We start from the raw sequence: 26,878 nt of genomic DNA, 5'->3' as shown, positions 1-26,878 counted from the left end.
AGGGGGTGTGCAAGAGGCAGCAAATCGATGTCTCTCTCTCTTGCTCCCCCTCCCTCCCCATTCTCTAAAATAAATAAAAACATACTAAAAAAGAATCAGCATTGGAAACATTTGTTCCCAAATGCTGTTTAGAAAAACAAAAACAACTGCTTCCTTTTCAATTCTGGTTTCATGTTAAATGCCCAAGTGTACCGCTCTGGACAGAGAGTGCTTCCTACTGTTTTCTTTCACATGAACATAATGCTTTCCTTTTTTCATGAATTAAGCATCTATAATATGGGCAAGAGGATTATATATTTTTCACTGTATATGAATTTATACCTTTCTGAGTTTGTATTACCTATGGAAATTAGTTTTGGGAAAAATAATACAATATACTACAGAAGAGATAAAGGAAAATGATCTATATTCTCCACCTGAGTACTATGTATTTGAATGGGACGCTGTTGAAAATTTCGTAGCTCTTCTTAAGCACGCAGCACACACCTTGCAGCTGCCTTCACTGGGGAGGTCCTGGCTTTCTGGAGCTGTGCCCAGTATACCCAGTTCCCTAAAGGGAAGACTCACCACATCATCCCCTCACTTCAGACCCGTGATGAGGGCTGGAGATCTCCCATTGCCAGCTTACCTATCATGGGCTGCAACACTCCCTCGGCGATTTTAATGAGCTGCTGGTAGATCTGAATGGAAAGGTCACTCAGCACCTGACGGTATTCAGTGAGGTCAAAGTTCTTAAGACAGTGCTCATTCTGCTTGGCGGTGTTCTGAGTCATGAAGCCCTGCAGAGGAGAGGCTGGCTTTACTGACATTCTGTAGTCTGCCCAGCTTAGCAGAAATTCCTGGCCTGCCTCCAGTCACTTTCACCATATCCTACTTGCTCTCTGTATTTATATGCTATTCTGTAAGACTCTGTGTCACATTACAAAAAGGTTAAGACTGATGAGGACAGGATATAATTTTATTATGCCAGGCAGGAGAATCTGTCAAACTCATTCTGGCACAAAAAATGGAATACAGGTAAACTTTAAAAATTGCTGTACTATGTTTACATACATCTGGTTTACATACATCTTGCCCTTGGGGAGAGTGGAGAAAGAGATGTGTGAAAGGGAGACAGGAAAGTCGAGGAGGCCTGTAGGGACCTGGGAGTGGGCAGTGTCTGGCACAAGTTGGGCTCTTACTGGTGAAACGAGTGAAAACATGCCATATGTTACTAGGCCATTGGGCTGAATACAGAGCATGGGAAAAGTTCCTTCAGGGACCACTGCTGGGCATGGTGACTTCCAGATAAAGCTGGGCCCAGAGGAGAACATGACCTAATGAGGTCGGATGGGTCTCAGGCCAAGGAATCAGGTTTGGCTAGAAGCTGGGCCTCAAGGTCAGTCTGTACAGATGTGTTGTTTATGTTGTACCTCTTTTCTTGTGGCCATCTTTGTGTGCTTTAAAATGGACAAACTCATCAGTTGGCTTAGGAAACAGTCTGACACACCAGACTACTGGGCTTTCTCCCAGCAGTCACTGAAATGGGGCCCTTCTAGGGCTGCCTCAGAAATTTAGAGTTACAAGGGTTTGCCTAGAGAGTCCCAGGTACTCTCAGACAAGGGGTGCATTATGCAAACTCACTTTCAAATTCTCCTTACTTGATGCAGGGAGCTCTCTGGGGACTTTCAGGATCATTGGGGCCTGCCTTATCCCTGCTTCTAGCTACCAGGTATAGTGAGGCATGCCCATAGCCTGGGGTCTCAGTGGAGGCTCCCCAACCTTACTCCTTTCCTTAGGAGAGACGCATATGGGGACAAAGCAGGCTGTCCTGGATCTGAGGTGGAATACATGTTGCTATGCCCAAGGAAACGAAGACCTAACTGTGGAGGATTTGGGGCACTTGAATAGTTTCTAAGTGTCCTTTGGGGGATTGGGCCTGTCATCTTAGCACTCACCTCATCCCCACTGTACTGCTTCAAACAATGAAGCAGGCGGCAGGTATTGGATAGCCAGAATGATGTCATCTCAAAGTCGTCATTGTGCTTCTATGAAAACAAAGAGACATCTCTCCTTATGAGTAGCGGTTCCCGTTTGGTTAAATGCTTACCTGCTACTTCTGTTTCCATGTTTCCCACTCTTACCCAGCATGTCCCAAGCAGACCTGACAACAGGCAGGTACTTGCCATTCACAGAGATGAGACCCATTGCCAAAAGGCAGTGTTACCATTCCTCCACTACTGGGGATGGTATACAGACCCCTCTTCCTGGTCCTGTGACCAGTGGTGTGCACACACCACGGACAGGCTGCTTCTACAGCTGAAGAAAACAAAGCCAAATGACAGACGAAGCTTGACCTCAGTGGCCCTAGGCTGGCGGTCCTGGCAGGTCTGAACTGTCCGTGAACCAAAACAGATGAAGGAACATGCCCGTGAGATGTTCTGGAATCTCATTTATCTAGAGGTTGGATGGCTCATGGGTTCACTCTCTGAAAAATGGCTACAAACCATAACTAAATGACAAAGGCTGTTCAACAATCCAAACAGCTGCACCGGTTTCTGCACTAAAACTGATGACTTCATGGAACTCATTCTGCCAGGTAACATTTCATTATTTAAGTATCAGAGGTATGAGCTATGAAGACAATAAAAGAAGGAAGTTGACAGGCGATGGGCAGGGCTGGGCATGCTAATTGAGCCTGGTGATTAGGAAGTGACATTTGAAGTCAGTAGACTCCCCTAGACTCGCCCAGGCCCCCAGCTGGAGCTCATGAAAAAGGTAGAGGCAGGAGACACAAATCTGAGATTTGCCTGCATGTAGATACATGTTTAGAACTGGGAGTGGATAAAAGTGCCTGTGGAGCCCATGGCAGGGAAGGGGGTGCAGTTACTGAGGCAAAACTGGCATGAAACTAAGAGTTAAAGGCTAGCTGTAGCATGCTCAGAGGAGAAAGGTGGAGGCAGCATGGCCCAGTGGGGTGGAGGGTTGGTCTGGACTCAGTGCTTTTTGGGGATGGCTTGCATCCATAAATGGCTGCTTACATAAGAACTAAAGAAGCCGTGCCCTGGCTGGTGTGGCTCAGTTGAGCTTCAGCCCATGACCGGAGGGGCTGCTGGTTTGATTTCTGGTCAGGGCCCATGCCCAGGTTTCAGGCTCAATCACCAGTAGGGGGCGTGCAGGAGGCAGCTGATCGATGTCTCTCTCGCCTTCCTTCCTTTCTCTCTAAACATTAATAAAAACATTTAAAAAAATAGAACTGAATAAGACATGCTCTCAAGGCAGTACCACCTGGGGCCTGGGCCTTCTGGGAGGTATAAAAATCTCACCTCCCACCCTCTTGGCCCTCTATATGGCCAGGTCTCACCTCCCTACAGGCTGGCCTGGTCCTGCAGTGGCTGCCAGTACATTTGGGAAGAGCCTTGTGCCTTTAGTGGCATTCCTGAACCACGTCAGTGCCCTGTGAGCAGCCCTGTCCTGGCTCAGGCTGCGTCACCTTGGGGGTTGATGAATGGGAGCACCCCTCCCTGTGCCACTGCCCTGAGCAGCAGGCACCCAGCCCCTTGGAAAAGTCTGGGAGAGGGTCTGTGTTCAGGTTGGTTCCCTGAACGTCACTTCACGGTGGGGCCAGCCCACTCTGCTGAGGATGGATGTCTTCCTAACAGCCCTGGTCACTGGAGTTCCCTGGAGGCTCGGCAGGGAGCCCCTGGAGGGCTGCACTGGATTTCTGTGCTTCGCTTCCTGACATTTCTGAGCCTGAGCATCCTTCTCTGGGAACTGCCCAGGTATCCCAGTTACATGGGTGAGCTGCTGCTGACTTCTGTCATTTATTGTCAGAGTTGGAGCCTGGAGACCTCGCTACTGCAAAACCCAGATGGAGAAACAACCATATGGTGCGGGCTTCACTCAGTCCACTGCAAACCACCCCTTCAGTGTGGGACACGTACCTTGAGGACCTTCTTAATGCCGTTGATGGAGGAGGTCAGCAAGGAGTGCACCTTGAGGTCGTCGTTGACATAATCAGCGTGCCTGATGCACATGTAGAGGATGTAAGCAGGAAGACATGGCACTGTGCCCACCAGTGCCTGAGGCTTCAGCTCTAATGGCGACAAACAGCAAGGGTTAGAGTTATAGTGGACGCTTGAGGCTGAGAGAATCCTGGTCTGAAGCGCAAACGTTTTCCATGTCTTACTGTAGCTCACCTGAGAATGACTGCGCATGGGGGTTGGAGAGGAGTAGGGGAGAAGCCGTACCCAGGGATCCATAGGCTCCTCTGACCCTGACTGCCAGTAGTTCCAGAAACTAGGGATGTGTGTATGTGGGGGGGGGGGGGGGGTTAAGCATCTGGTCTGTAATATTAAAACAGGCTCCAGGCCTTGTCCTTACAACACTGAGGAAAAGAGCCCATAGTTAGCTCCCCACCCGAATTTACACAGAGGCCTTGGTCCTCATGAAGGGGCCCGCGCCAGAGGCAAGTGAAGACAGAAACTGGCTCCCCCACTGGGCGAGAAGTCCCACTAGCCCTTGCTGCTGTGGGCACCAGGGGCTCTTCAGCAGCAGGAATGAGAGGGCTGTCCCAGGAAACATGGGCAAACTGTACATTCCTGAAGACAGCCAGTGGGCGGGGGCCTGGGAGCCTACAGCCCACGGTCTTCCTGGCTAGCGCCTGCCCAGACATTCTCAGAGCCGACAGATCAAGAGGCTCTGAGACAGACTGGCCGGCCAGTCTCTCCCCTCCCCAGTGCCACCCCTTGAAATGGGTCCCACCAGCCTCTCCTGGTCAGTGCTAACTTGGCTACTGTCGGGGACAGCTACTACTGCAATCCCCTCTGTCCCTCAAATGCTCTCTCCTGCACCCCATGCCTCTATCAGGTGTGCTCTGACAGCACTGGAGGGGGCTGGGACTCCCCATGAACCCCAGGCACCCACTCGCCTCTTGGCCCTCCCTGCCAAAGCCCCGGGAGGGCCAGGGAGAAGCTGTCAGATTGCTTTCCTGCCAGAGTAAGCCAGACTCAGAGCCATGAGTGGTGGCAGGAACTCGGAAGAGGAGGAACAGGCCCAGTGTGAAGGGAAGATGCAGGTGACAGCGAGGCCTGGGCATAGGCCTGGGGCATCAGACCCCAGGTGTGCTCACTGGCCCAGCGCTCTGGGCCCAGTGCTCTGTCCCCAGCCCTCACCCTTCACTCTCATTACACCCACTCCCAATCTCCACCCAGCCTAGGCCTCGTGAGTTACCTCCAGGCTTGGAATGACACTGAGGGGCAGCCACCTCTCCGCCTGCAGGTGGGCTAGGGGGAGGAGCAGGGGCAACACCCTCAAGTCTTCTGCCAGGGTGATCCTGGGACAGGGCTGGGGAATCTTCTACCAGCATCTCCAGTTTGTGCCCTCAAATACATCCTACCCTTCAAGGTAAATGCTAACTATAGGCCTTAATACTCTGGGTACATGGTTAACATTTGGGCAGCTTATAGGCTCAACAGATAGCTGTGGCTTGGCCCTTGGCTTTAAGTATAATGCCAGTAACATTCATTCAGAAAAATATATTTTAAAGCCCATATTTCCAACCTATAACTTCTTGCATCGAGCCTGACCCATGCCAAGATTGCAAACAGCCTGACCTGTCTAGGAATGTTCTACTTGAGGGCATATGATTTGAGGCCCATTTCCCAGAGCTTCCTTGGTCTACCCAGCTGAACTGTAGCATCTTGGGAGTGAGGGCCATTGCTCACTTCTCTTAGTCCTACACAGCAACTAGCCAGTGCTGGGGACCTAAGGGGTGGACAGTAAAGTCTTGGCATTCACTTGGATGGGGGCTTTTGGAGGGGAGGTGACTGGGTGCTGTGCTGCGGCGGCTTAGCAGGAGATGACCTTGCCTTGATCCACCTGAGCAATGACCGTGGGAAGGGGCCACCCATCTACTGGCACACGCAGTCTCCACTGTGATTATGTTTTATTCTGATGCTGTGAACTTTGAGTTTCATTCATGAGAGATCAAAGGTTCATTCTTAGCAGCATTTGGACAACATGCAGCCTATGTAAGGAAGTTTAAGATGAACTTATGTCACGTTTAATTGGACAACTGTGGGGGAATTTATCCTTTATAAAAAGAGCAAAATACTCTGCTACTAAACATTCCCAAGGCAAAGAGCTGAAAAAAATCTGCGCTAGACTGAAGTCACGCTCCCTTCTTCCTGTAGCCCTCAGCCCCCTGCACAGTGCTCAGCAGAGTGGGACCTCAATAAACTTAAATTCCTCTAGAACAATGCTTACCTCTTCCTTGAGCTTCAAATGCCCCTGCCAAAGTTACCACTTCAGATTCCTCATATTTGAGAAGGGTTCTGTGGCTTCAATGTAGCACAGTCACCTGTGTTATATTCCCTGTGCTGGGGTGGGCGGGGTCAGTAGCCTCATCCCCACTTTACAGACCGGAGAACTAGCACCACAGAGAAGGGAGCTTAATGGCTCAGGGCCCAGAGGCCAAGACACTCTCCTCTAAGAGGCTCCCTCTGGCTGTGCAGGTAGCTGCTGCACTGGGCTGGGTGCCCAGTTAGATGGGGGAAGATGGGCGTGCTCAAGCCAGATGGGGAATGAGACCAGAGGAGAGGGAACCTGTACAGCTGACAAACCAGGCCCAGGGCTAACGAGGACAGCGGTTCCCAAGACCCCTGCATGTCGGCCCCCACACAAGCCACAGCAGCAGCATCACCCAGGAACTCGCCCGAAATGCAGCAGCTTGAGGTGACGGGCGTGAAGGGGAGTGTGAATAGGGGTTGTACGGGGGGATGAAGAGGGTGGGGGGGCAGAGGAATGGGTGGGTGCCACTGAGGGTTCTGACCTGTCACCAGATTCCGAATGAGAAGGGCCTCGTCTTCCTTGTGGTACTCCAGCATGCCCTGGAAGTCCTTCTCTTTCCGCTGCACGGTGACCTGCCTGTTGAGCTCATGGCGCCTCTGCCCGTTCTGGGCTAGTGTCTGGGCAGCTGAGCAGAAAGACAGCTGGTCACGGTGGGGGAGGAGGGGTGGACACAGAAGCACTCAAGGAGAGGGAGTCCCAATCTTCAAGGCTGAGCAGTTTCAACATGGTACACATTCATTTATCAAAAAAGCACCAGCAACTGCTGCTGCCACCACCTGAGTGACTAGGAGAATGAAACTCAGGAATAGAGAACAGAAACCCAAAAATAGAGGGGCAAACGGGCAGAAATGGATGGCCCGAGGCTGAAAAGGACCGACAGCCCTGCCCTCATAGAGCCTTGTCTAGAGCAGCAGGGGGACAGACGCAGGTGATTAAACACCTATGATGGGAGCTATGCCCCACAGGTACATGGTATTAGGACAGTGAAAGCTGCGACTCAGCCCTCCCTGGGATGCAGCTCCTGAACTGAAGATGAAAGGAGGGGGGAGGTATCCAGGTGGTGAGGTGACTGAGAGGGTTCTGAGCAAGGTGGCATGATTAGATTTGCAGTAGAGCGTCAAAGGGAGAGAACGTTCTGGATGTTTCTAAAAGAGCAATTTAAATATGTCTGACCTCTGTGGGCCAGGTTCCAGTTTGGAAGTTTCATCACAGAACTGCCCTCTCTCCTTCCTGACACCATAGCATGGAGTGAGGCCCGGGGGGGGGGGGGGGGGGGTTGTCTTCGTGTTATGTAGCTTTCTTTCACAACATAAAGTCTGGCCTTCCAGCTTTAAGCCCTGAGGGCAGGACCACAGGGCCACTGTCTTGGCTGCCCCTTTCTCCAGCCCAGGAGAGCTCAGTAAGCACCCAACACCTGCTGTATTCCTGTGTCTTCAGTCCAGATCCTGGCGAGCTGAGCCAGGCTGAGCTCATGGCGCCCGAATGATTGGGTCCCCTGCGTGAGCTGGCACAGGCCCCAGGCAGCCAGGGAGTGGGGAGTGCAGCGGGGGCGGGCGTGGCCGAGCGCACCTGTGCCTCACAGAGCACGCTCGCCAGTACCTTACCTTCTAGGTCCTGGACTTTCTTCATGTGAATCTTCAGTTGTTTTTTGAGTTTCTTCTCATTCTTTTCCAGCTTTTCTACCAGTTCTTTAAGGTCCTAAAAGCAGAAGGGTGCGGTGTGAGAACATTCCTGCCCTGCCCTGGAGGGCAAGGGGTAGACTCCTTTCGTGTAGCGTGGCCAGAGGACAATGACAAAGCTCTGGGACAGGTCAGGAGGCCCGCCCACGAAGCTCACCTCTCCCTGGTCTGCACCCAGGAAGCAGGAGGTGGGTCAGAGTTCATTCTCACAATCAAGATGGACCAACTCCTGGCTCTGGCTGCCTGGTGCCCCCTGAACTCCATGGTTATCTAGGCCCAGCATCTCAGGTTGCCAGGCCAACCTCCCAGAGATACTTAGCCTGAGGGTTCCCAGATGTGTGGGCAGTGCCCTAGGAAGGAAATGACAGTATGACAGTTGGGGGAGGCACTCAGCTGGAAGAGCCAGCAGGCCAGTGAGATTACCTGGGGCCCAGAAGCAAACCAGGACCCTGGCCCATGCCCCTCTGTGGCTGCCAATTCCTATCACCCATGGCCGTTGGAAGCAATCAGCCCACTGGGGCCTGGAATAGCATTAATATCACCCCTATTCTGGCTGGGTGAAGTCCTCTGGCCCAGGAGGCAGGGCGCTCAATCACCATTACAGCCACTGTGACTAGGAATGCAACGGAAGACAGAAGCAAACATGCCACCATGGAACCTCAGAAACATCTGGGTGACAAATTTTTAAGGCTGGTCTACAGATGAAAATCAGCCAAATTCTCAATCGCAGTGCTGTGATGATGGTGAACCACAAACCTAGTTATACATATTGTTGAGGACTTCAGTTATTTATCTTAATGCTGACCGGTCACGGGATAAATTAAAGTGCAGACACAAGTTAAGTAATTTTAAACACCTTGCTCAACAGTCACAATGGAAAAGCAGCTGGCCGCATAGGCAAGTTCTGGCTCAAAATAGTCAGCAAGGTGTTAATAGAAAACTTAAAAAAGCTTGTTCTCAGAAAATTTAGGACAAACGAAAGGGAACATGGAACTGGCCACAGTGGGTGGTAAAGTCAGGAGCTACTGAGGCTCTGAGTCCTAGAGGCTAAAATTACGGATGGCTTATGAAAGAAATATTTCAACCCATAAGGAATCTTGCAAACAGAGGAGCATGCCTGTGACATCTCTAAACTTTTCAAGTTGCTATCCAGAAAGACATCCTTCCTCCCTCAGGGCCCTGTGTGTCCCTGTGATCACTGGGCTGGAAGCCAGCACCCAGGTGTGGTCCTTGTGCGTGGCCTTGTCCACCCTGCAGATGGCAGTGCTCGGCCAGCTGGCAAAGGAAAGCACTAATGTTTGCTCACCTGGGAAACCCTTGCCCTGGTGGCGGTGCCTCTGCCTGGGTAAATGGCGTGGACCATGCTCCAGAAGAAGTCGCCCATCAGCCCAAAGCTGGAGTCCTGCTCGTAATCTCCATCCTCACCTGCCTACAACCCAGGCTCCTCCTGCTTAGGCCCAAGGGCCCACAGTGGGGCCTAGAGGGGCCCCGTGCTGACTCCTAAGCTGTCCTGAGCAGGCCCAGTTCCTCCACAGAGCATAGCCTCCTTGTGAGGTGGTCGCCCACCATGCCAGTTGGCCAATGGCCCCTCAGGAATGGGCCCGCAAAGGCATTTCCCACATGGCCTCCTTTACCTGGCAGAAGCCAGTCCAACAGTTTAATATGTATATTCCTTTCCATAAAGCTACCTATTTACACACCTGTGTGTGACAGATAGTGGCATGCAGATGGAGACAGGGAGACAAATGGTGGGAAGGTGGAAGGCAGATCATTTGTATAAAGTCCTATTTAGGGACCTGTGGTCCAGTGCCCTACTGTCCCTCTCGGGATTCAGTGAACTGGTCACCCATCATGGGGCCACCTGGTTTTAAGGGGAAATGCTCCTGGACTGGCAGCTCTGCTGGTGTGTGAGCCTGCAGGGGGTGGTTTGGGCACTTCCTGCTGCTCCCCCACAGGCACACTCAGCTCCAGGAGGCTGCTGGCCCTCCTGTGCCACCCCGCCCTCCCCCTCACTCCTGCCCCAAGCCTGTGTGTCCATGCCCTTCCCTCCTCCTCTCCACCCATCTACATGGCTGACATCCCTTCGTGCCTTCTGCCTTAGCTTCAGCCTCTTCCAAGTCGGTCTTTTTCTGTAACACTTGTTAATCCCATGTAGAACCATGTTTTCAGAAACATGATTCTCTTTCTCTTCTTTTTTACATGTCTTGTTTCCCCTACTAACCTGTAAGCTCTCTGAGGACAGACTGTCTTCCATTTCTCTGGCATCTGCCAGGGCTTCTTTGGTAACCGCCAGCAAGGAGGGCCACCAACAATTCCTCCTTGACTCCTCCTAGCAAGAGGAGTAGTGCCCCCCCTCCCGCAACATGCACTCTATCTGGCCTAGCCATGGGATTTGTTTTGATCAGTAGAAAGTGGCAGAAGGGACCTTGTGCCAGTTCTGGGGCCAGGTTTTAAGAGTCCCCCCTGCTGCTGCTTTTGTCCTCTTGGAAGTCAGCTGCCATGCAAAGCGGCTCAGGGCAAACCAGTGAATGAGAGAGCGCATCTAGAGAGAGACAGACAGACAGAGGAGAGCAGCCAGCACCAAGGTCCCCGACACAGATGAGGCTGTCTCAGATCCTCTGGCCCCAGCCAACACCAGCAGAGATAAGCCAGCCCACTGTGCCCAACCAGAATTCCTGACCTCAATGCACTTGCTATTTTAAGCTGTCAAGTTTTGGGGAGGTTGGTGACACCGTAATAGATGACTGAATATCTCCACAAACCCTGCTGCCTGGAGGTTTCTAGATTCTGTGTTCCTGCTACTGAGCCGAGGACACGAACCTTGTCCATTTGGCTAAAGGCCATCCCCTGTCCCATCTTCTTCTAGAATATGACTTCCCAGAGCTGGGACCTACTGGGCATGTCTACTCACCAGGTTCTCATTGGTCAGCCGGGACATCTCCTGCTGGACACCGAGTTCCACCTGGGCCTCTGGGGAGAGCAGCAGCGTCTGGGAGAAGGTCTGCTGCTGTCTGTCCATCTCCTCCTTCAGGGCCTCCACCTGGGCCCTGAGACACTCTGCCTCCTCCTCATGGGCCCGGCTCTGGGCCTGGAGCTGGGCCTCCAGCAACCTGTACCAGGAAGAAGAGGGCAGGTGACTGTGGGGCTTGGGTCAGTGCCCCCGAGGGGCCCCAGACGGACATGCAACAGGGGAGCAGCCAAGCACGAGGCAGCAACTGCATGAACCTGATGGGATGGATGGTGAGGGGAAAAGATCTGCGCGGCTCATCGGGCAAGCAGGCCAGCCTGTCCCCCTGGAGGGTGGGGAGACCATGGCCAAACACACGGCCCTGGTCATGGGCCTTTTTCTTGATCCCCCCTCACTCCCATGTTCATTTTTTTTTTTTTTTTTAAGTATTTTAAATTGATTTTTAAAGAGAAGAAAGGAGAGGGAGAGAAACATCAATGTGAGAGCAAAACATTGATCGGCTGCCTCCTGCACACGCTGTACCATAGATTGAGCCTGCAACCCGGGCATATGCCATGACTGGAATTAAACCGGCAGCCCTGAGGTGCATGGGACGAAGCCCAACCAACTGCGCCATGTGGGCCAGTCTGGTTGGATTGGGAATGAGAGAGTGTCTCCACGCCAAAATGTCGTCAGCAGAAATAAATCATCATCTTCTAAATAAAAGCATCCACATCTGCCCCAAAGCCCAGGATAAACTCCTTAAGACAAAACTCTGGTAGACTGAACTAATCATCTCCCTAGAGTAGGTTCTCTGCAAGTTTTAGAAAGAATTAGCCCCTTTTTATCTTCACCACTATGACCCCCACTTTATCTCCAGATTTATATACGCCCCCCAATCAAAACAGAAACTAAGACTATTTGCAGATGATCTGCGGGAAGGTTTAAGATCAATTGGTGTGATGGAAGAAGCAGAGACCTAGAGAAGATCTGTAGAGGGTTGGGGAGAAGTCTCAGGAGACTGTCTAAAAGGCCCAAGACCAGGGGGTGCCAATTCTGGGAGACCACCCATTCCATCACAACAGAAGGCAAGAACTTAATGAAGGTTCCTAAGCAGCCCCCACTTCAGGAAGTTAAGTACTAATATGATGGTGGTGCCATCTTCATGGCCTTAATTATCTGAGCAAGCTTCCTGATCCGGTAAACTTCACATGAAAGAAAGGTAGGAGGCCCTGGGTGAAAGGTGCCACCAAAGCTTCCTGCCACGGTCCACCTGGGGAAGTTCACCCAGTCGCTCCTTCAGATGCAGATAAAGACTGTGTCCAGCCCGGCCGGGCGTGGCTCAGCGGTTGAGTGTTGACCTAGGATCCAGGCGATCGGGGTTCCATTCCCAGTCAGGGCACATGCCCGGGTTGCGGGCTCAATCCCCAGTTGGGGGCGTGTAGGAGGCGGGCAATCAATGACTCATCATTGATGTTTCTCTCTCTCTCTCTCTCCCTCTCCTTTCCTCTCTCTGAAATCAATAAAGATATATTAAAAAAACAACTGTCCATAGCTAGGCACAGAGTTGGGAACCTGGAAATGCCTAGGAAACAGCTTTCAGAGCCCCCAGCTGCTCTGGAGGCAGGAAGGTGAAGAGGCACCATGTTTGTGTAGTTCTGCTATCATTCTGGGAGGTGATAACTGCCACAAGATAGGAGGGAGCAAGAGAGGGGAAAGTCTCCACTGTCAGCTCCCAGATGGAGCAACCACATTTTCCTCTGCAGTCAGCTCCAAAGCAGCTTGGCTCCCAGGGCCTTCTCCACAAAGATGAATGAAGAAATGGTGGAGGAATGACTGAATCACCCACTCACCCCAGGCAGCACCACCAAAGCAATACTGTGAAGATTGTGGAGAATAACTGGGAATTATATCAGCATTTTAGAGGACATATAATATTTGGATAACATCCAGTCTTGGCTGCAATACACTAAAGTACTCACCAGTAAATTATAAATGTAACGAGGGAGGCAGAATGGAAACAGTTGGGATTTAGGGACTCTGCCCGGGGGACCAGCTCCTGATTTGTGAGTTTACACTCACATCTTTCTTACTCTCCATGCAGACTGGGTGACTTAGCCCAGGGTTCTGTGCAAGGTTGGAGAATCCCTCCCCAGTGTCAAGCGACCTCATCCTGCAGGTGAGAATACTAAGGACGAGAGAGAGAGAGACCACAGCCAGTGACACAGTTGTTCTGGAAGCCAGACCTGATGCTGAGGCCTGTGCTTGCTTTGCTCTGTGAATGTATTCATTTACTCATGTATCAGCCACATCTAATCTGCTGACGGACAGCCAGGAGGAATTTCCTGGTTTTGCAGCGGGGTCCCCCTTCCAATAAAACAAACTTCTTGATGGGGCAGGAATATCACCTTATTGAATAATAGCCATTATAATAACAGAAATAGCAGCTAATATTTATTCTGTGCTTACGGCATGCCAGCTATGTGCAAAGCGCTTCACTGTGTTAGCCCAGTGAAGCAGGTTCTGTTCTCCACATTCCAGCAGCGAGGAAATGCAGACAGATGTTACCTTGCTTACAGGTGGTGGTGTCACGTTTGAACCCCAGAGCCAGGAGACACACCATCTCAAGAACCAGCTGACCTGGACTTTGTTTCCCCCAGAAGAGATGCTCTCGTTGCTCTAATGGAGCCTCCACTGTCACCGGCAGGCAGAACTCTGATGAAGGTGCGTGAGGGCTCCTGGCTCCAGTTCTAACTTCCCACCTCACTGAGCCTGTTTCCTCTTCTGGGAAACAAGCCCGAGACCACCGCCCCGCCTACGGTTGGGGGTCTTAAGTGCACAAAACTATGCCATGGCCCCCAAAAGCCGCATGCTGGTAATAAGTGTGTGACGTGGCCACCGTGCTGTTACTGCTGCATGTCTAGCCTCCCTTGCTAGCTCACCCAAGGCTGACGGCCAGTGGGTTATGGATTCAGACTCCAGTGTCAAAGGAAACCAGGTTCAAATTCTGGATCTTCTGCTTAAGCAGCAAGTTCCCTAAACCCTGCAAGTTACAGTGTCCTCGCCCCATGCGCGTGTGGCTAGGGTCAGACCTGATACATGCAGCATGCGCAGCACAGGGCCTGTCAGCCGTTGTCAGCTCCAGGCAGTCACTGGGATAGCGACCAGCATGCTGGAGGCAGGGCAGGCTCCCAGGAGCCCTGTGCTTGGAGCACAGCCAACAGCACAAATCCGGCCAATGGTCTCAGCTGGTCCTGCAGAGTTAGGATGGTCAACGCACAGCACAGAAGCAGCACAGACTCAAGAGGCCCCAGAATTAAATTTCCCTCTCAGCCTTGTTTTAAAAATAGCTGTGCCTGCTGCCATGTGAAACTCCCCAGGTCTGTTCCTTCACACACAGAGCCAGGGAGTTGGACCAAGTGGTTTCTAAGGCTCCACTGAGCCATCAAGTGCTATCACCTTGACCCCACAAGCAGCTTCCCCGACCTCATCCACACAGCCTGGACAAAAGTGCCTGACGACAGCCAGAGGGGCCACCCCCCGTGCCCCGTGAATTGTGCCCCATGCCCTTGCATCCAGTCCAGCTGAAACACAAGCATAGACACAGCAGGCAGGACAGACAGAGAAGACGCAGGAAGAAAGGCAAGTATTCGACCTGGCAACTTGCTTTAGGCCTTGGTAGGCCAAGCCGAGCTCTCCATCTTCATTCAAATAGCCCCAATCCTCAGTCTTGCTAGAAATAAAGGACAAAAAAAACACAGGGCGTCCAGTGTAGAGGAGAGAGGCAGGTAGAGAGGCCAGGAAAGCGCGGCAACTCCAGCCAAGGTCTGGAAACCAGAACAGGGGAGGCTCCAGAAGTCCGGGCTTCCCTCCTTCCTCTCCATCTGCAGCACATGGTGCCCGCAAACACCATCTCTCCCCTGCTGCCCAGGTTCCAGTCACTGCCACGTGCTCTCCTGTGGGACCCACGAATCCTCACAGAGCAGAAACCACAGAGGAGGGAGCAAAGGGGGGCACTGGTGGGAGTAATTCTGTGACCAGCAGGGGCTCAGGCTGGGTTAGGCCTGTACAAGTTCTCACTCAGTGTCCTTTCCTCTTACCAGAGTGAGTCTTCGGAAGCAGAAAGGGAGAACCTGGAGATGCAAACAGGGAGGAGAGGACCCGTGAGGGCGCCATGGGACATGAGCAGAGTGGCAGGGCAGCACCTGGGGATGCTGGCTCAGCAAGGGTAAGGGCGGAGACTGCATATTTTGCCTGATTTCCAATGGGCATCTCTTTGTTCAATACTTAAGGGCAAAAGAATATTAACTCATCTCAACTCCAGCTCTCACTGCAGTCTTGCAAAAAGAAACAGCTAATCAAGACTTTGTGATGAGAACTGAACTTTCTCCCTCGACCTTGGGACTGGAGGGTGTTAGTCCTGTTACTCCACTTGCAAATTCTTTTGCCCTCTCCAGTTGCCCAGTGTTGGCCTGATGCCAGCAGGCAGCTTCTGGCGGTCAGGCGCATGTCACATGCACCTCCACCAGGAACAGCCCTGGGCACACAGGAGACGGTCAGAGGTCTGGATTCCACCCCTCTGCCCCCATTCCTATGGGCCTCCGCTCCTGGGGAGCCTCCTGCTGGTTGGAGCCCAGCTTTCCTGGCAGGAGCTGCAGCCACACTGCCGCTATAAGGATCAGTAACCCCTTCCTAACTCCCAGGGGGAAAACCACCATCCCCAGGAGTGTTTTGGCCATGGTCAGCCACTGTGGTGGCCCTCAGGTTGTGTGAGATCCAGGGGGTATAGCTACCATCACATCTCCCCCAGCTCAGCCTCATGAAGAAGGGCCCCAGCCCCTGCGGGGCTCACACAGGCTGCTCACATCAACACCAGGCCCTACTCTGGAAAGTCTGCCAGAGAGGGGGAGGGGGAGACGGCAGTGAGCGTACCTCTGGGGCTACTCCATGGCGTCTGTTCCCAGGTCCATGGCTCACTGTCACAGCTTGTTCTCTCCAGCCGGGCAGTGGGGGGATTATTGCCAACAGGCTTATCCTAGGCACCTCTCTTATCCAGGACACCCGCCCCGCAAGTGTCCAGAGCCCTCACCAAGGCCAGGCCTCCCCAGACACCGCCTTGCTTGCAGGCTTTCTGCCGTGCCCTCCTCTGCTCCACTGATCCCAGCCAACCCAGAAGCGACCTGGGCTATGTTCAGAGGAGCTGATAGCACCTTTCCCTTCTCAGGTGTTACCACTTACATCTAACTAGGTAGGGCCTTTGAGTAGCTAGTGCTTTAGCCCAAAGGGGCAGCTTGCTGGGAGGAAATCCGAGCTCAGCTGCAGTCATTCTTGGGCAGGGCCCAGAAGGTGACTACATAGTCGCCGAAGGGCACACAGCGGGGAGCCTTCACTCCACCCCCCTGCACAGGGGGAGACAGCAGGACGCAGATTACTTGCCTGACATGGACACCGGAGCTAGAACCCAGCTGGTGTCCTGGCCCTGGTCTCAAGCCCTTCCCCAGCCTCACGCTGGCTGGCCCTCCAGACCCAGGAGGGGCTGCCAGGCCTCTCTTACAGCATCACGCAACCCTGAAATTCCCCACGGCAGATGCTCCAGTCCTAACACTCTCCCAGGAGGGGCATGTGTGTTGCTGGGCTACCCAGTGAGGAGCTGTCATTAATCCCCCACCGCCAGCCTCAGGGGGAGACACCCAAGAGCTCTGCATTCTGTAACGTGCCAGGTATTATGCACGGAGATAAAAGCAGAGAATGTGCCGCCAGTCACCCCACAGTGCTCAGGAAGTCAGGCACACGAGTAAATGAAAAACTAGTCAGCCAGCTCCGCGTCCATCCTTTGTTCCCAGATGAGACAGAACCAAATCCCCACAGGAGCTTCTCCCGCCCCCAACTCACACCATTAGGGGCAAAGGCGGGGCGGGGAGCGCCACCTGGTGGTGGAAGAAGGAAAACCCCAAACAACTCGCCTCACAGGAATGTAAAATGTGCTATCAATCAATCGAGAAATATTCATGGAGAACCTCCTGTGTATACGCCACTAAGCTGAGCCCCATTCCCAAAGAGGCCACAGACACACTATGAAAGTTACCAAATGAAAAAGGTTTTGAACTTGGGGACAATGGACTCTCTTTAGATAGTCTGTGACTGGGCACGGGGGCATGTAGAATCCCTCTGCAAATGTAAGCAAAACACAGTGTACATAAATTCTTCTTGACCCATCACCCATGCATAATACAGTTTATATTTAAACCAGAACACTCTCCGTTACAGGAAAACAGGAGGAAAAGTAACTGGGTTCAGGGCAGCTGGGCTCCAGGAGTCACAGTCCGAATCCTCCTGCCCTGCCAGACTGCCTGGCAGGCCTCCCTCACTGCTGGGAGTCACCAAATTGGGAGAGAGGCAAACCCGTGAGTGTCACTTCCAGGGGCAGCAGCTCTTTTCTGTACTTAACGTTTCACAGGCTATTAGTTCCCTGTTGTACCCTGGGCTTGCTGGGAATGGAATTATTTTAAGATATCAGAAAAGCTATTTTTATTTTATCACCATCATTATTGCTGCAAAGGAAGACAAATCCAGGGTATTAAGCAGCCCCTGGAAAACCTATACTTTGGACTGGATCCCTGACAGCCATTTGGATGAAGAAAAAGGGAGCTGATAACAGAGATGGTTCTGAAGATAAGATAAACACGGCTGCTAGTCAGGACCAGGCCTGCCGGCTTCCTTCCTTCTTTTATAAACATCCCCAGGCTCATTTTTCTTATTCACCTCATTTTGAATCTTCACCTAAGGTAATTTAGACTAAATCTCGACTAGTTTTAGCACCTTCATTTCTTCTCTCCCTCCTTACAGGGAAAGAATTGCATCTCTGTTGAAATAAATTTAGTTTCCTCTTGGGGAGCCTTCTGATTGCCGACGACTGGGCTGGAAGCAGCCCAGCCTGGAAGTCAGGCCTTCTGGATTCTACCTTAACTCAGTTACAGGCCAGATCAACCCTTCTGGGCCTCAGTTTCCCCATGTGCAGAAAGGGGCTAGATGAAAAGATCTGGAAATCAGACCACTAAGGAGTCAGCTATTCTGTGACATTCCTGCAGACGGCAAGTTGTACTCGAGCGCCACCTACTGACATGTTATGGAAGTGTGTGCTGTTTTCAACAATCCTGAACAGATGCTTAGTGGTTGCTCAACATTCAGCAAGTTGAGGTTGAGAGAGAAAGGTAACCAGGGCAAAGGCCAGCTCTATTTTTACAAGTGCCCAGAGAGACACAGGAGGCAAAGGTTGCAATAATGGTGGTAACAACATGAGCTTTTTTTTTTTTTTGCATGCTTAACACCTGCAGCACTGTTGTAAGTGCTTTATGCAGATTAACTCACCTAAACTTCTCAATCGCCGTATGAAGTATTTGGCTATGATTGCCCCCAATTTACAGGTGAGGACACTGAGGCACTGAGCAGTCATGAAGTAGCTATTCGGTAGTAAGCGACTGGACTGTGGAGTGCTGTTCTCAAGCACTGCCACGTGACCCCGGGGCCCTGCTCTGTCCCACATCCCGGAACCTGCTGCCTCCCACAGACAGTCACTCTTTTGCCTTAACCCTGGGTGGCTCATCCTTGAGGAGGGACCAGAGGCGCTCGTAACTAAAATCCAGGGCAGTCTCACTCTAGCCAATATGGTAGTGGTCAGGTTCTCCTACCCAACCTCTGTAGTGCCTGGTTGGGTTTCCTTTCTTAAGTGATGGGCGATGAGGCCACCACTGGGGAGTGCCCGCCAGCTAGGCTGAGTAAAGGTGGTATTGCAGCAAGCAGCTGGGGCAGGCCTCGCCTCCTATTTATAGGTAGGCCACTTTGTGCCATCTTCCCACTCAATGAGAAAAGCCACTCTTCCCTTTCCTCTGCCTATAGTCACACCTCCCGGGGACACCCCCTTTCCAAATGCTTTCAGAGGATCTGAAAGATATATGCACCCCTATGCTCACTACAGCGTTACTTACAATAGCCAAGATATGGAAGCAACCCAAGTGCCACTGGAGTCTTGCTGAAGCTAACAGCAGGATTCCTAAGGTCATGGGGCTCACTGCGCCCACTCCTTCTAGTTTATCTCCTAAAACAGATAAGACCCTCAGGCTGAGCACATAGTCAGTGCCCAAGGAGTGGCCTTCACAGATTAGGTTGGGCAGGACTGCCTTTGCCAGTGCCTCCTCCAGGTACAGGTGAGGTGGGACTTACCTGTTTGTCTGGCAGACCCCATGATAGGCCTCAATGGCGTCTTCCTGATCTACATGCTTTTCACTGTTAGGCCAACTTGTTCTGGCATTAATATTCGGCTCCTAGAGGTCCCAGGTTAAACAGAGAAATAACCCTGGTTATACAAACAATATCATGAAATGATTTTATATCTCCGGAGAAATTCAAAACACTAATTTGAAAAGATATATGCACCCCTATGCTCACTACAGTGTTACTTACAATAGCCAAGATACGGAAGCAACCCAAATGCCATCAACAGATGAGTGGATAAAGATGATGTGGCACATACAATGGCATGCTGGCCACACAAAGGGAATTTTACCATTTGTCACATCGTGGATAGACCTGGAGGTATTATCCTCAATGAAATAAGTCAGACAGAGAGACGAATTCCATATGGTTTCATTTATATATGGAACAAAATAAACGAACAAACTAAATAGAAATAGACTTTAGACGCAGAGCAAATTGAGGGTAGCCAGATGGGAGGGTGGTTGGGGGACTGGGTGAAAAATGTGAAGGGATTAAGAAGTACAAATTGGCAGTTACAAAATAGTAACAGGGATGTAAAGTACAGCTTAGGGAATACAGTCAATAATAATAACTGTGTGTGGTGCCAGGTGGGTACTAGAATTATCGGGGGGAACACTTCGTAAATTATATAATTGTCTAACCCCTATGCTGTACACCTGAAACTAATATAAAATAATATTGAATGTCACCTCTAATTGAAAAATAATGATTTTATATCCAGACACAAGTATAAAAACGAGCTTTTGGGAAAAGACAAAGGCCCAGGATGTGACTTTAAAAGGTCATGTTGGAAGAGTCACAAGGCCTGGCTGTGACAGGCAGAGTGTGGGAGGTGGGGATAAGATGGCATGGACAGTGTCCCTGGAGGAGAAAGCACCCCAAGTCCAGAGGACGGACCAAATCTATCTTAAGTCCCCCCCACTCCACCCTCATGCTGCCCAAGCTCCACGTTCAGAAGTGACCCGGGTGGCCTCCGCGCCCCTCCCCCCCAGTCCGTCCCAGAAGGTGAAAACATTAGGAACAAACGCCAAGCTGGACCTGCCACCCTGGGAGGACTGAGAGAGGAAAGACCGTCTCCACCTCAAAATCCAGGTACACACAGCAAGGGGCAAGGCATGAGGTGAAAAAGCAGCCAGGATGGCTACTCAGGCCGTGACCCTTGTCCCTAATTCTGTGCCTTGTTCCTTCTGAACATGCTCATATTGAGAAACGTTAGGAGATTCCAGAAACTTCCAGCAAAGTCTCCCACGAAAGGTCACGCTGGGAGGACAGCATGTCCCTTGCTCTGCCTTTAGAGGAGACCCTAGTGCAGAATTTACTCTTGTAGGTTTAAGACCCGCATGGGTAAAGATATGTTAGAAAAACACCAAAGCTACTACTACCCAGCGTGACCCCCAACAAGCCCGGCCGTGGCTTCCCTCTTGTTACCATGCTCTTGCCAGCGAGTCGGCGCTGGTCAGTGCTGACGATCTGGGTCCTCAGGATGAGCACCTCCTCCTTGCGAACCTCGAGCTCCTCGTTGGCCAGCTTGAGCTGGTTTAGCAGGAGGCTGTAGCTGTCCGGGGAGCTGTGGGTGGAGTTGTTCTGGGTGGCCTGGTCGGCCACGGCCTTCCTCAGCTCATTCAGGTCATTCTTCAGCTTCTTATTTTCTGACTCCAGCTCTTGCCTCTGGAAGACAGTGCAAGCGACCCGCTCTATTAGTCCCTGAGTCCGGAGCCCTCTCCCATGAGGGTCTCCTCCACTGTCCTCTCCCATCCTCCTGAGAAACTAAGAGCAACCTTCCCTTTTTTTAAAAAAACATATCTTTATTGATTTCAGAGAGAGAAAGGGAGAGGGAGAGAGAGAGAAACATCCATGATGAGAGTCACTGACCGGCTGCCTCCTGCACGCCCCCTACTAGGGATCGAGCCTGCAACCCGGGCATGCGCCCTGACCGGGAATCGAATCGGATCTCCTGGATCCTAGGTCGATGCTCAACCACTGGAGAATTGCTTAGTGTGGAAGCCCCACATTTTGTGTCAGAAGTATTGTGAATAGAGGAAACAGTTTCCTATTAACCTATATTATAGTTCCTTATAGTAAAAACAAAATTCCCTTCATTTCAAAGTGGGAAGGGGGATGGTGAGCTCACAGCTCTCCTCATCAGCAGGCCGGGGCTTTGCCGGCATCCTCCACAGGGTGGGAGTTCGAGAGCCTTACCTTCAGTGTATTGTAGGCTAGATCTGCATCCTGGTCCAAATCAATGTCATTCTTTGCTGGTTCCATCTGCTTGGATAAAGAGGCAGAAAGGTGAGCACCGACTACACAGCAGATATTCCACAGGAGTATTTCCAGCTATGGTCAAAACATGCTTGTTTTGCCCTTTCACAAGTGTGCTTCTTTCCCACCTTCAAAATGCAGTTCATGACGTCAGGCCGCCACGCCATGAAGCTCTCCAAAAACATCTCCCTCCTGCCCACCCTCACCCCCTCCTTAACTATATTCACATGATCCTCACAGGCACCTACTGGTTGAATGTGTGTCACTGTGTAAGGGGTAAAGTCCCCCCCAAAAGATAGGGTGAAGTTCTAACCTAATCCAGAAATCAGGTCTTTGCGGACGTTATCAAGTTGAGATGTGGTCATTACTAGTCTGTTATGACTGTCATTAAAAGAAGAGAAGACAGCCCAGATAGTGTGGCTCAATGGTTCAGCATCGACCTACGAACCAGGAAGTCACAGTCTGATTCTGGGTCAGGGCACATGCCAGGGTTTCGGGCTTGATCCCCAGTAGGGGGCGGGCAGGAGGCAGCCGATCAATGACTCATCATTGATGTTTCTCTCTCTCTCTCTCTCTCTCTCTCTCTTTTCCTCTCTCTGAAATCAATAAAAACATATTTAAAAATACATCTATAAAAACAGAAAATAAAGATAAAATAAAAAAGGAGAAGACAAACACATAGGGAGGTGGCCACGTGCAGATGGAGGCAGAGGCTGAAGTTATGCAGCTGCAAGCCAGGAGCACCAAGGATTGCAGCAACACCGAAGCTCAGACAGAGCCTGGAACAGGTTCTCCCGAAAAGCCTTCAGAGATCATGGCCCTGCTAACACCTTAACTCTTGACCTCTGGCCTGCAGACTATGAGACAATAAGTTTCTGTTGTTTTAAGCTATCCAGTTTCTGGTACTTTGTTTCTGCAGCCCTAGGACACTAGCACTGTAAGACTCATGTACTTAAGAGGTTAATTAATATATAATAAATATATGTTTATTAATGAGATTAATGAGCTACTCGGATTTTTTGGTACATGTGTGTGCACATGTGTATTCTGTTTTCCCAATTAAATCACTCTGAGCACCTTGTGGAGAAGCTGGCTTCCTCATGTCACCCTGCAGCTGACAGTGTGACAGGTGACCCCTCTGCTGCTCAGCTAGTGCTATCTGGCATTAGAACTCTGAACCTAGGGGGTGTGGACGGCAACAACTGGAACGCTAGTCCATTAGGACTCAGCAGGGCCAGCGATTCCTACAATTATTTGGGAGCTATTCACCTGTCCAATGAGAAGGGACAGAAACACCATAAATGGCTTGCTGCTTGGGGTGATTTCAAGTAATGGGTGATAGTCTCTGAATAAGATGGGTTTCTGGAACTAAAGTCCGACAGTGCTTAATTAGGTTATCTACAGTGCAGCAATATTGAGTTGGAGGTGGCTGGATTAGGTGTGCGTCAGGCTTGGAGACTGGGCATGGGTCTGAGCACCTCCCGCAGCTCCTCCCACATCAAGGACGGCTACACTGACTGCACTGTTTCTAGCCCTGCCACCTGGGAAAACACCTCTCCAAGGTACCAGCCTCCACTTCGCCTCTCACCGTCATCAGCAGTAGGGATGTGACTGTTCAGGGCCAGTTGCTAACCTGCTGCTCCCGTGGGAGAGGCCTGTGCTTGCGGTTTGTGTAGCATGGATTTGTTATGACCACAGACATTTGCTGAGCACATTAGGCTCTTGGAAAAGAGATTATTTGCTCAAATTTGAATCGCTGTGAACATCAGTATGTGCCGTTTGTCATGTCTCTAAGTGGGCGGCCCATTAGAATCACCCTGGTGGCCAAGATGACTTTGCCAGGCCTGGGGAAAGGGAGCCGGATAGATGAGAAGTCAAGTATGGGGACAGCCTGGCTGGCTGTCATCGAGGCCCCATCCTGAGGGCAGGCTCAGTCACTCCCACACCGATGGTACATCCTATAGACTTCCCTGCCACTCCTTCTGCAAAGGCTGGCCTCTCTCTCTAGCTGAGACCCTGGGCTGTATCTCTCCAGAATAAAGAACCAGATGTCTCAGCATTCTTCTTGGGACCAAGGGCAGATCCAAGACCACCACCTCTGAAAGCTTGGTTTCCGGGAGCTGCAGAGGGAGTCCATCACCTCCCCTGCCCCACCATGCCCTTCTTACTAGCCCTGTCAGAGACAAGGTCATTCTCCTTAAAGAGAGATCCTCAGTGCATGTTACAGGGCTACGGGCCAAGCCTACAGTCCTAAGTCTTGTTGAGTGATTAGCTTTTAAGCAAAGATATATCCTTTCTTATTTAGTATCAAGACAAACAAAAGATCTAAAGCTAGGATTTCAAAATTATTAGGCATTTCTATGGCAGGGAACCGAGAGAGTGAATCTTCAGGGGCAGCTGGGTGGGCCGGAAACTTTTAGGTCAGGCACTGTCTGATGCTGTTGGTGCAGTTCTGCACATATTTCATTTGCACTCATCTGTCAGGGCAGCTTCTCTTCTGACTGAATGAGTCATTTATAAACCTAATCTTTCCACTTGCTATTCTGAATCCAATCCACCTGAGAGATTTAAATCCATCAGCAAGATTTACCTCCCCACTTACTACTCAAGAAAACCCCCCAGCAATTAACTAGCGTCTGTAACACATCTGATTGGAAAGGAAGGCGGGTGTTGCAGAAGGAGACTCTGCAGAGGTGGGAGCAGGGGGAGGCAGGGCTGAGGATACGGGGAGCGGGTTGAACCCCACAACTGGCAATTCAGGCCTGAGAACAGACCAAAGGCCTTTGGCAAACCCACTGTGAGGTGAGCTAATGATATGACCCGTGTTGGAATCGGCCTCGTATCGCATTAGAAGTGACCCTTATCCTGCCCAAGAAAACCAGACGGCCCTCCTCGCGTCAGTGCTGACGGCGGTGGGCCCTCTCGTCCAGCAGCACGTCTGTCTGCACCCACCCTTGCGTTTACTTGAGCACCACCAATGTCATTTTCTACTTTTCACCTGTTATATCTGGTCCTCCCAAACTGGCCTGCAGACTCATCGATGGCTGGGGCTTTCTCTTACATTTTTACCTCCTCTCGTTTAACGAACATTTTGAATACAAGCCTGGCACCAGCAGAGTAGCACAGGTGCCAACAGGCCCTTGAGAAGGAGTGGCATGTCCGGGGACACTAAGGAACCAAACTATGTTTTCAGTACTCCACACACTGATGATGAGCTGGACTGAGGTGAGGGTGCAGACCGGGGAAAGAAGGGTGAGTGACTGCAAACTCGGTCTGCCCCCAACCCAGTGGGGCTAAACGCGACCCCTCCCAGATTCCAGCTGGGAAGGGCAATCGATTTTCTCTGCTCTAATTTGACTTCTGCTTGGATTTAGACTTCAATCGCACATCCTGGTCCTCTGCTCAAGTGGGTGACGATGCCACCGGCTCCCTTCTAGCCTCACCAGCGGAAACCCTGTGCCCTGGGGGCACCGCAACGCTTACTTCCATTCGACTGGGATGCTCCGGGTGGGACATTTGCAGAGAAGACTCAGTTATGACATCAACACAAGACAGGGTTACTCTCTGAAACCCAGCAGCAGAACCACCCCCGCAGTGACGTCCTGCCACGTGCACACCCCGGGAGGAGCGAGCGGATTGTCCTGACGCCAGCACCACAGTGCGCGGCTCTGCGGGCCTGCAGCCCTCCCCGCACCTGGGCTTTCTTGCTGTCCTGCTGCTCTCTCTTGTCCAGCTGCACCTGCAGCTTCTTCCTCTCCTGCTCAAGCTCCCGCACTCTCTTCTGCAGCTTCAGGAAGACTGTCATGTCCATGGCTGCCTTCTCCAGGCCGATTTCCTTCAACGAAAGGCAGGGAGCAGGGAAGAGGAGATTTTAATAGAATAAATGCCTTAGGGGACACGGAGCACCTCCTCGCCTCCCACTGTAGCAGCTGCCAGTCTTTCCTCTCCTCCCAAACATCAATCCATGTCTCAGGTACAAAGCCAGCGCCAACCAACCATCCCCTCTCATATGAAAGCTGGTGCTTCAGGCTTATTTCCTGTCTAGATAACATCTGAGCCTCAGCCATTTAGACTCCTCCTGTGTGAGCCGTGTAAGGTGACCGATCATATATTCCAAGAACAAATGGATGAAGACACAGCCATTTTATTTGGAAGTTAAAAGAGCTCCCCTCTGGAAAACAGTCTCATCCCACAGGAACCGTAAAACTCAGGAAATACGCTTCCTGGCGAAGAGTCGGTGTGGTTACCGATCACTGTAAGTGTGCTGCCACCACCACGGTGGCACCTGAGACGGAACCAGGCGGCCTGTCACGGGCCCGTTGCTCCCACAGACCTCGCAGCTCCACTGCCCACATTTCCCTGTAGGTTCATGCCTGGGGTTGCCCTCCCGAGTTCTGTCACATGTGGGTGTGCATCTGGGTGCGCATATCCACGTGGATTTTTAAAGTACGTGTGTGGACATATGAGACTATAATTTGGTTCGACCAGCATTCAATGCGTGCTGTGTGCATAGCCAGGACTGTGCCTGCAGCTCTGGCCGATACCAAGAACCAGTCTCAGCTTCCCTGAAGAACACAAGCCCACGGATGGGAATTCATGTCTGCACGTAGATGCCATGCACACACACGCATGGGTGGTGCGTCTTGGAGTCCAGCTGACTGAGAGTGTAGTGGCAAAACCAAGGCCTTATGCCAGCGTTTATAAAGCGCCTACTAAGTGCTCACGGCAAACAGCAAACCACATGAACTGTCCAACGCAGACCTTTTATCCCAAGGCCCCCTTTCCTACCCTCCCACTCTTTACTCCGTCACTCACTCTACCATCCTTTACTTTTTGTGATCGCACTGAACAGTGCCTGCAATTATACAAACTTCTTCCATCAACTGATTATTGTCTAACTCCCCATCAGACAGGCTCTGCGAGGGTGGGGACCTTCTCCAGCTTGGTCACTGCTGTTTCTCGGGCACCTCCCAGCCATGCCCAGCACAGACATGCTCCAAACACGTGCGTTTTTATGACCGTCTCTCCTCCAAGTCTATCTTCACGTGCTTCATAAGATTTTATATGCTTGTGATTTTCTTCTTTTCAAATGCCAGAGGAAAGACTGCGTGTCTATGTACCTTTGATAAAATCACACACAGACTATAAAGTCCACTGTGTGGTACATTATGTAGCAATTCTAAGAGGCTATTACTGACAAAAATACAGTCGCTCTGCAAATATTTGTTGTCCTGAGTTTTATCCAGCTTCCAAGTCATGGAGGAAAATGTTCTTAAGTATTGATATTACTGTATGCACTGGGATACTAAATGGGGACAATAAATTGTATCTATTCTAATGGCTTAGCTGTTCCTTCTTAAGTCGGCCATTGCACGTCTCTGCAATTGCT

At 51.3% G+C, this 26,878-nt stretch overlaps 1 protein-coding gene and 1 long non-coding RNA gene across 5 annotated transcripts in view; one reads left to right on the top strand and one right to left on the bottom strand.

Annotated features, from left to right (window-relative positions):
• LOC308562958 overlaps positions 1 to 26,825 on the top strand; it is a 53,404-nt gene extending 26,579 nt beyond the window's left edge. Inside the window, exon 3 of one of the 2 annotated variants that reach the window (XR_013999706.1) lies at positions 24,864 to 26,825. This is a non-coding gene — a long non-coding RNA (uncharacterized lncRNA). Of the gene's footprint in view, positions 1 to 3,813; positions 6,235 to 24,863 lie in introns of those variants that run through there. The other variant, XR_013999707.1, reaches the window with a different exon arrangement.
• The window catches only part of MYO5B (myosin VB), a 286,130-nt gene that overhangs the window by 11,602 nt on the left and 247,650 nt on the right, over positions 1 to 26,878 (bottom strand). The window contains exons 26-36 of one of the 3 annotated variants that reach the window (XM_081149484.1): positions 25,184 to 25,324; positions 21,430 to 21,495; positions 20,659 to 20,898; positions 19,177 to 19,277; positions 14,612 to 14,689; positions 10,921 to 11,119; positions 7,935 to 8,028; positions 6,812 to 6,955; positions 3,924 to 4,075; positions 1,938 to 2,027; positions 629 to 779 (exon numbers count right to left, since the gene is read on the bottom strand). In XM_081149484.1, the coding sequence (XP_081005610.1) occupies positions 629 to 779; positions 1,938 to 2,027; positions 3,924 to 4,075; positions 6,812 to 6,955; positions 7,935 to 8,028; positions 10,921 to 11,119; positions 14,612 to 14,689; positions 19,177 to 19,277; positions 20,659 to 20,898; positions 21,430 to 21,495; positions 25,184 to 25,324 (1,456 nt within the window). Of the gene's footprint in view, positions 1 to 628; positions 780 to 1,937; positions 2,028 to 3,923; positions 4,076 to 6,811; positions 6,956 to 7,934; positions 8,029 to 10,920; positions 11,120 to 14,611; positions 14,690 to 19,176; positions 19,278 to 20,658; positions 20,899 to 21,429; positions 21,499 to 25,183; positions 25,325 to 26,878 lie in introns of all 3 variants that reach the window. The other 2 variants (XM_081149483.1, XM_081149482.1) reach the window with 2 other exon arrangements.

Source organism: Miniopterus schreibersii (genome assembly GCF_964146895.1).
Source record: "Miniopterus schreibersii genome assembly, chromosome: 10".
In the NCBI taxonomy this organism is placed as follows: domain Eukaryota; kingdom Metazoa; phylum Chordata; class Mammalia; order Chiroptera; family Miniopteridae; genus Miniopterus; species Miniopterus schreibersii.
This window is presented reverse-complemented; position numbering and strand designations above follow the sequence as displayed.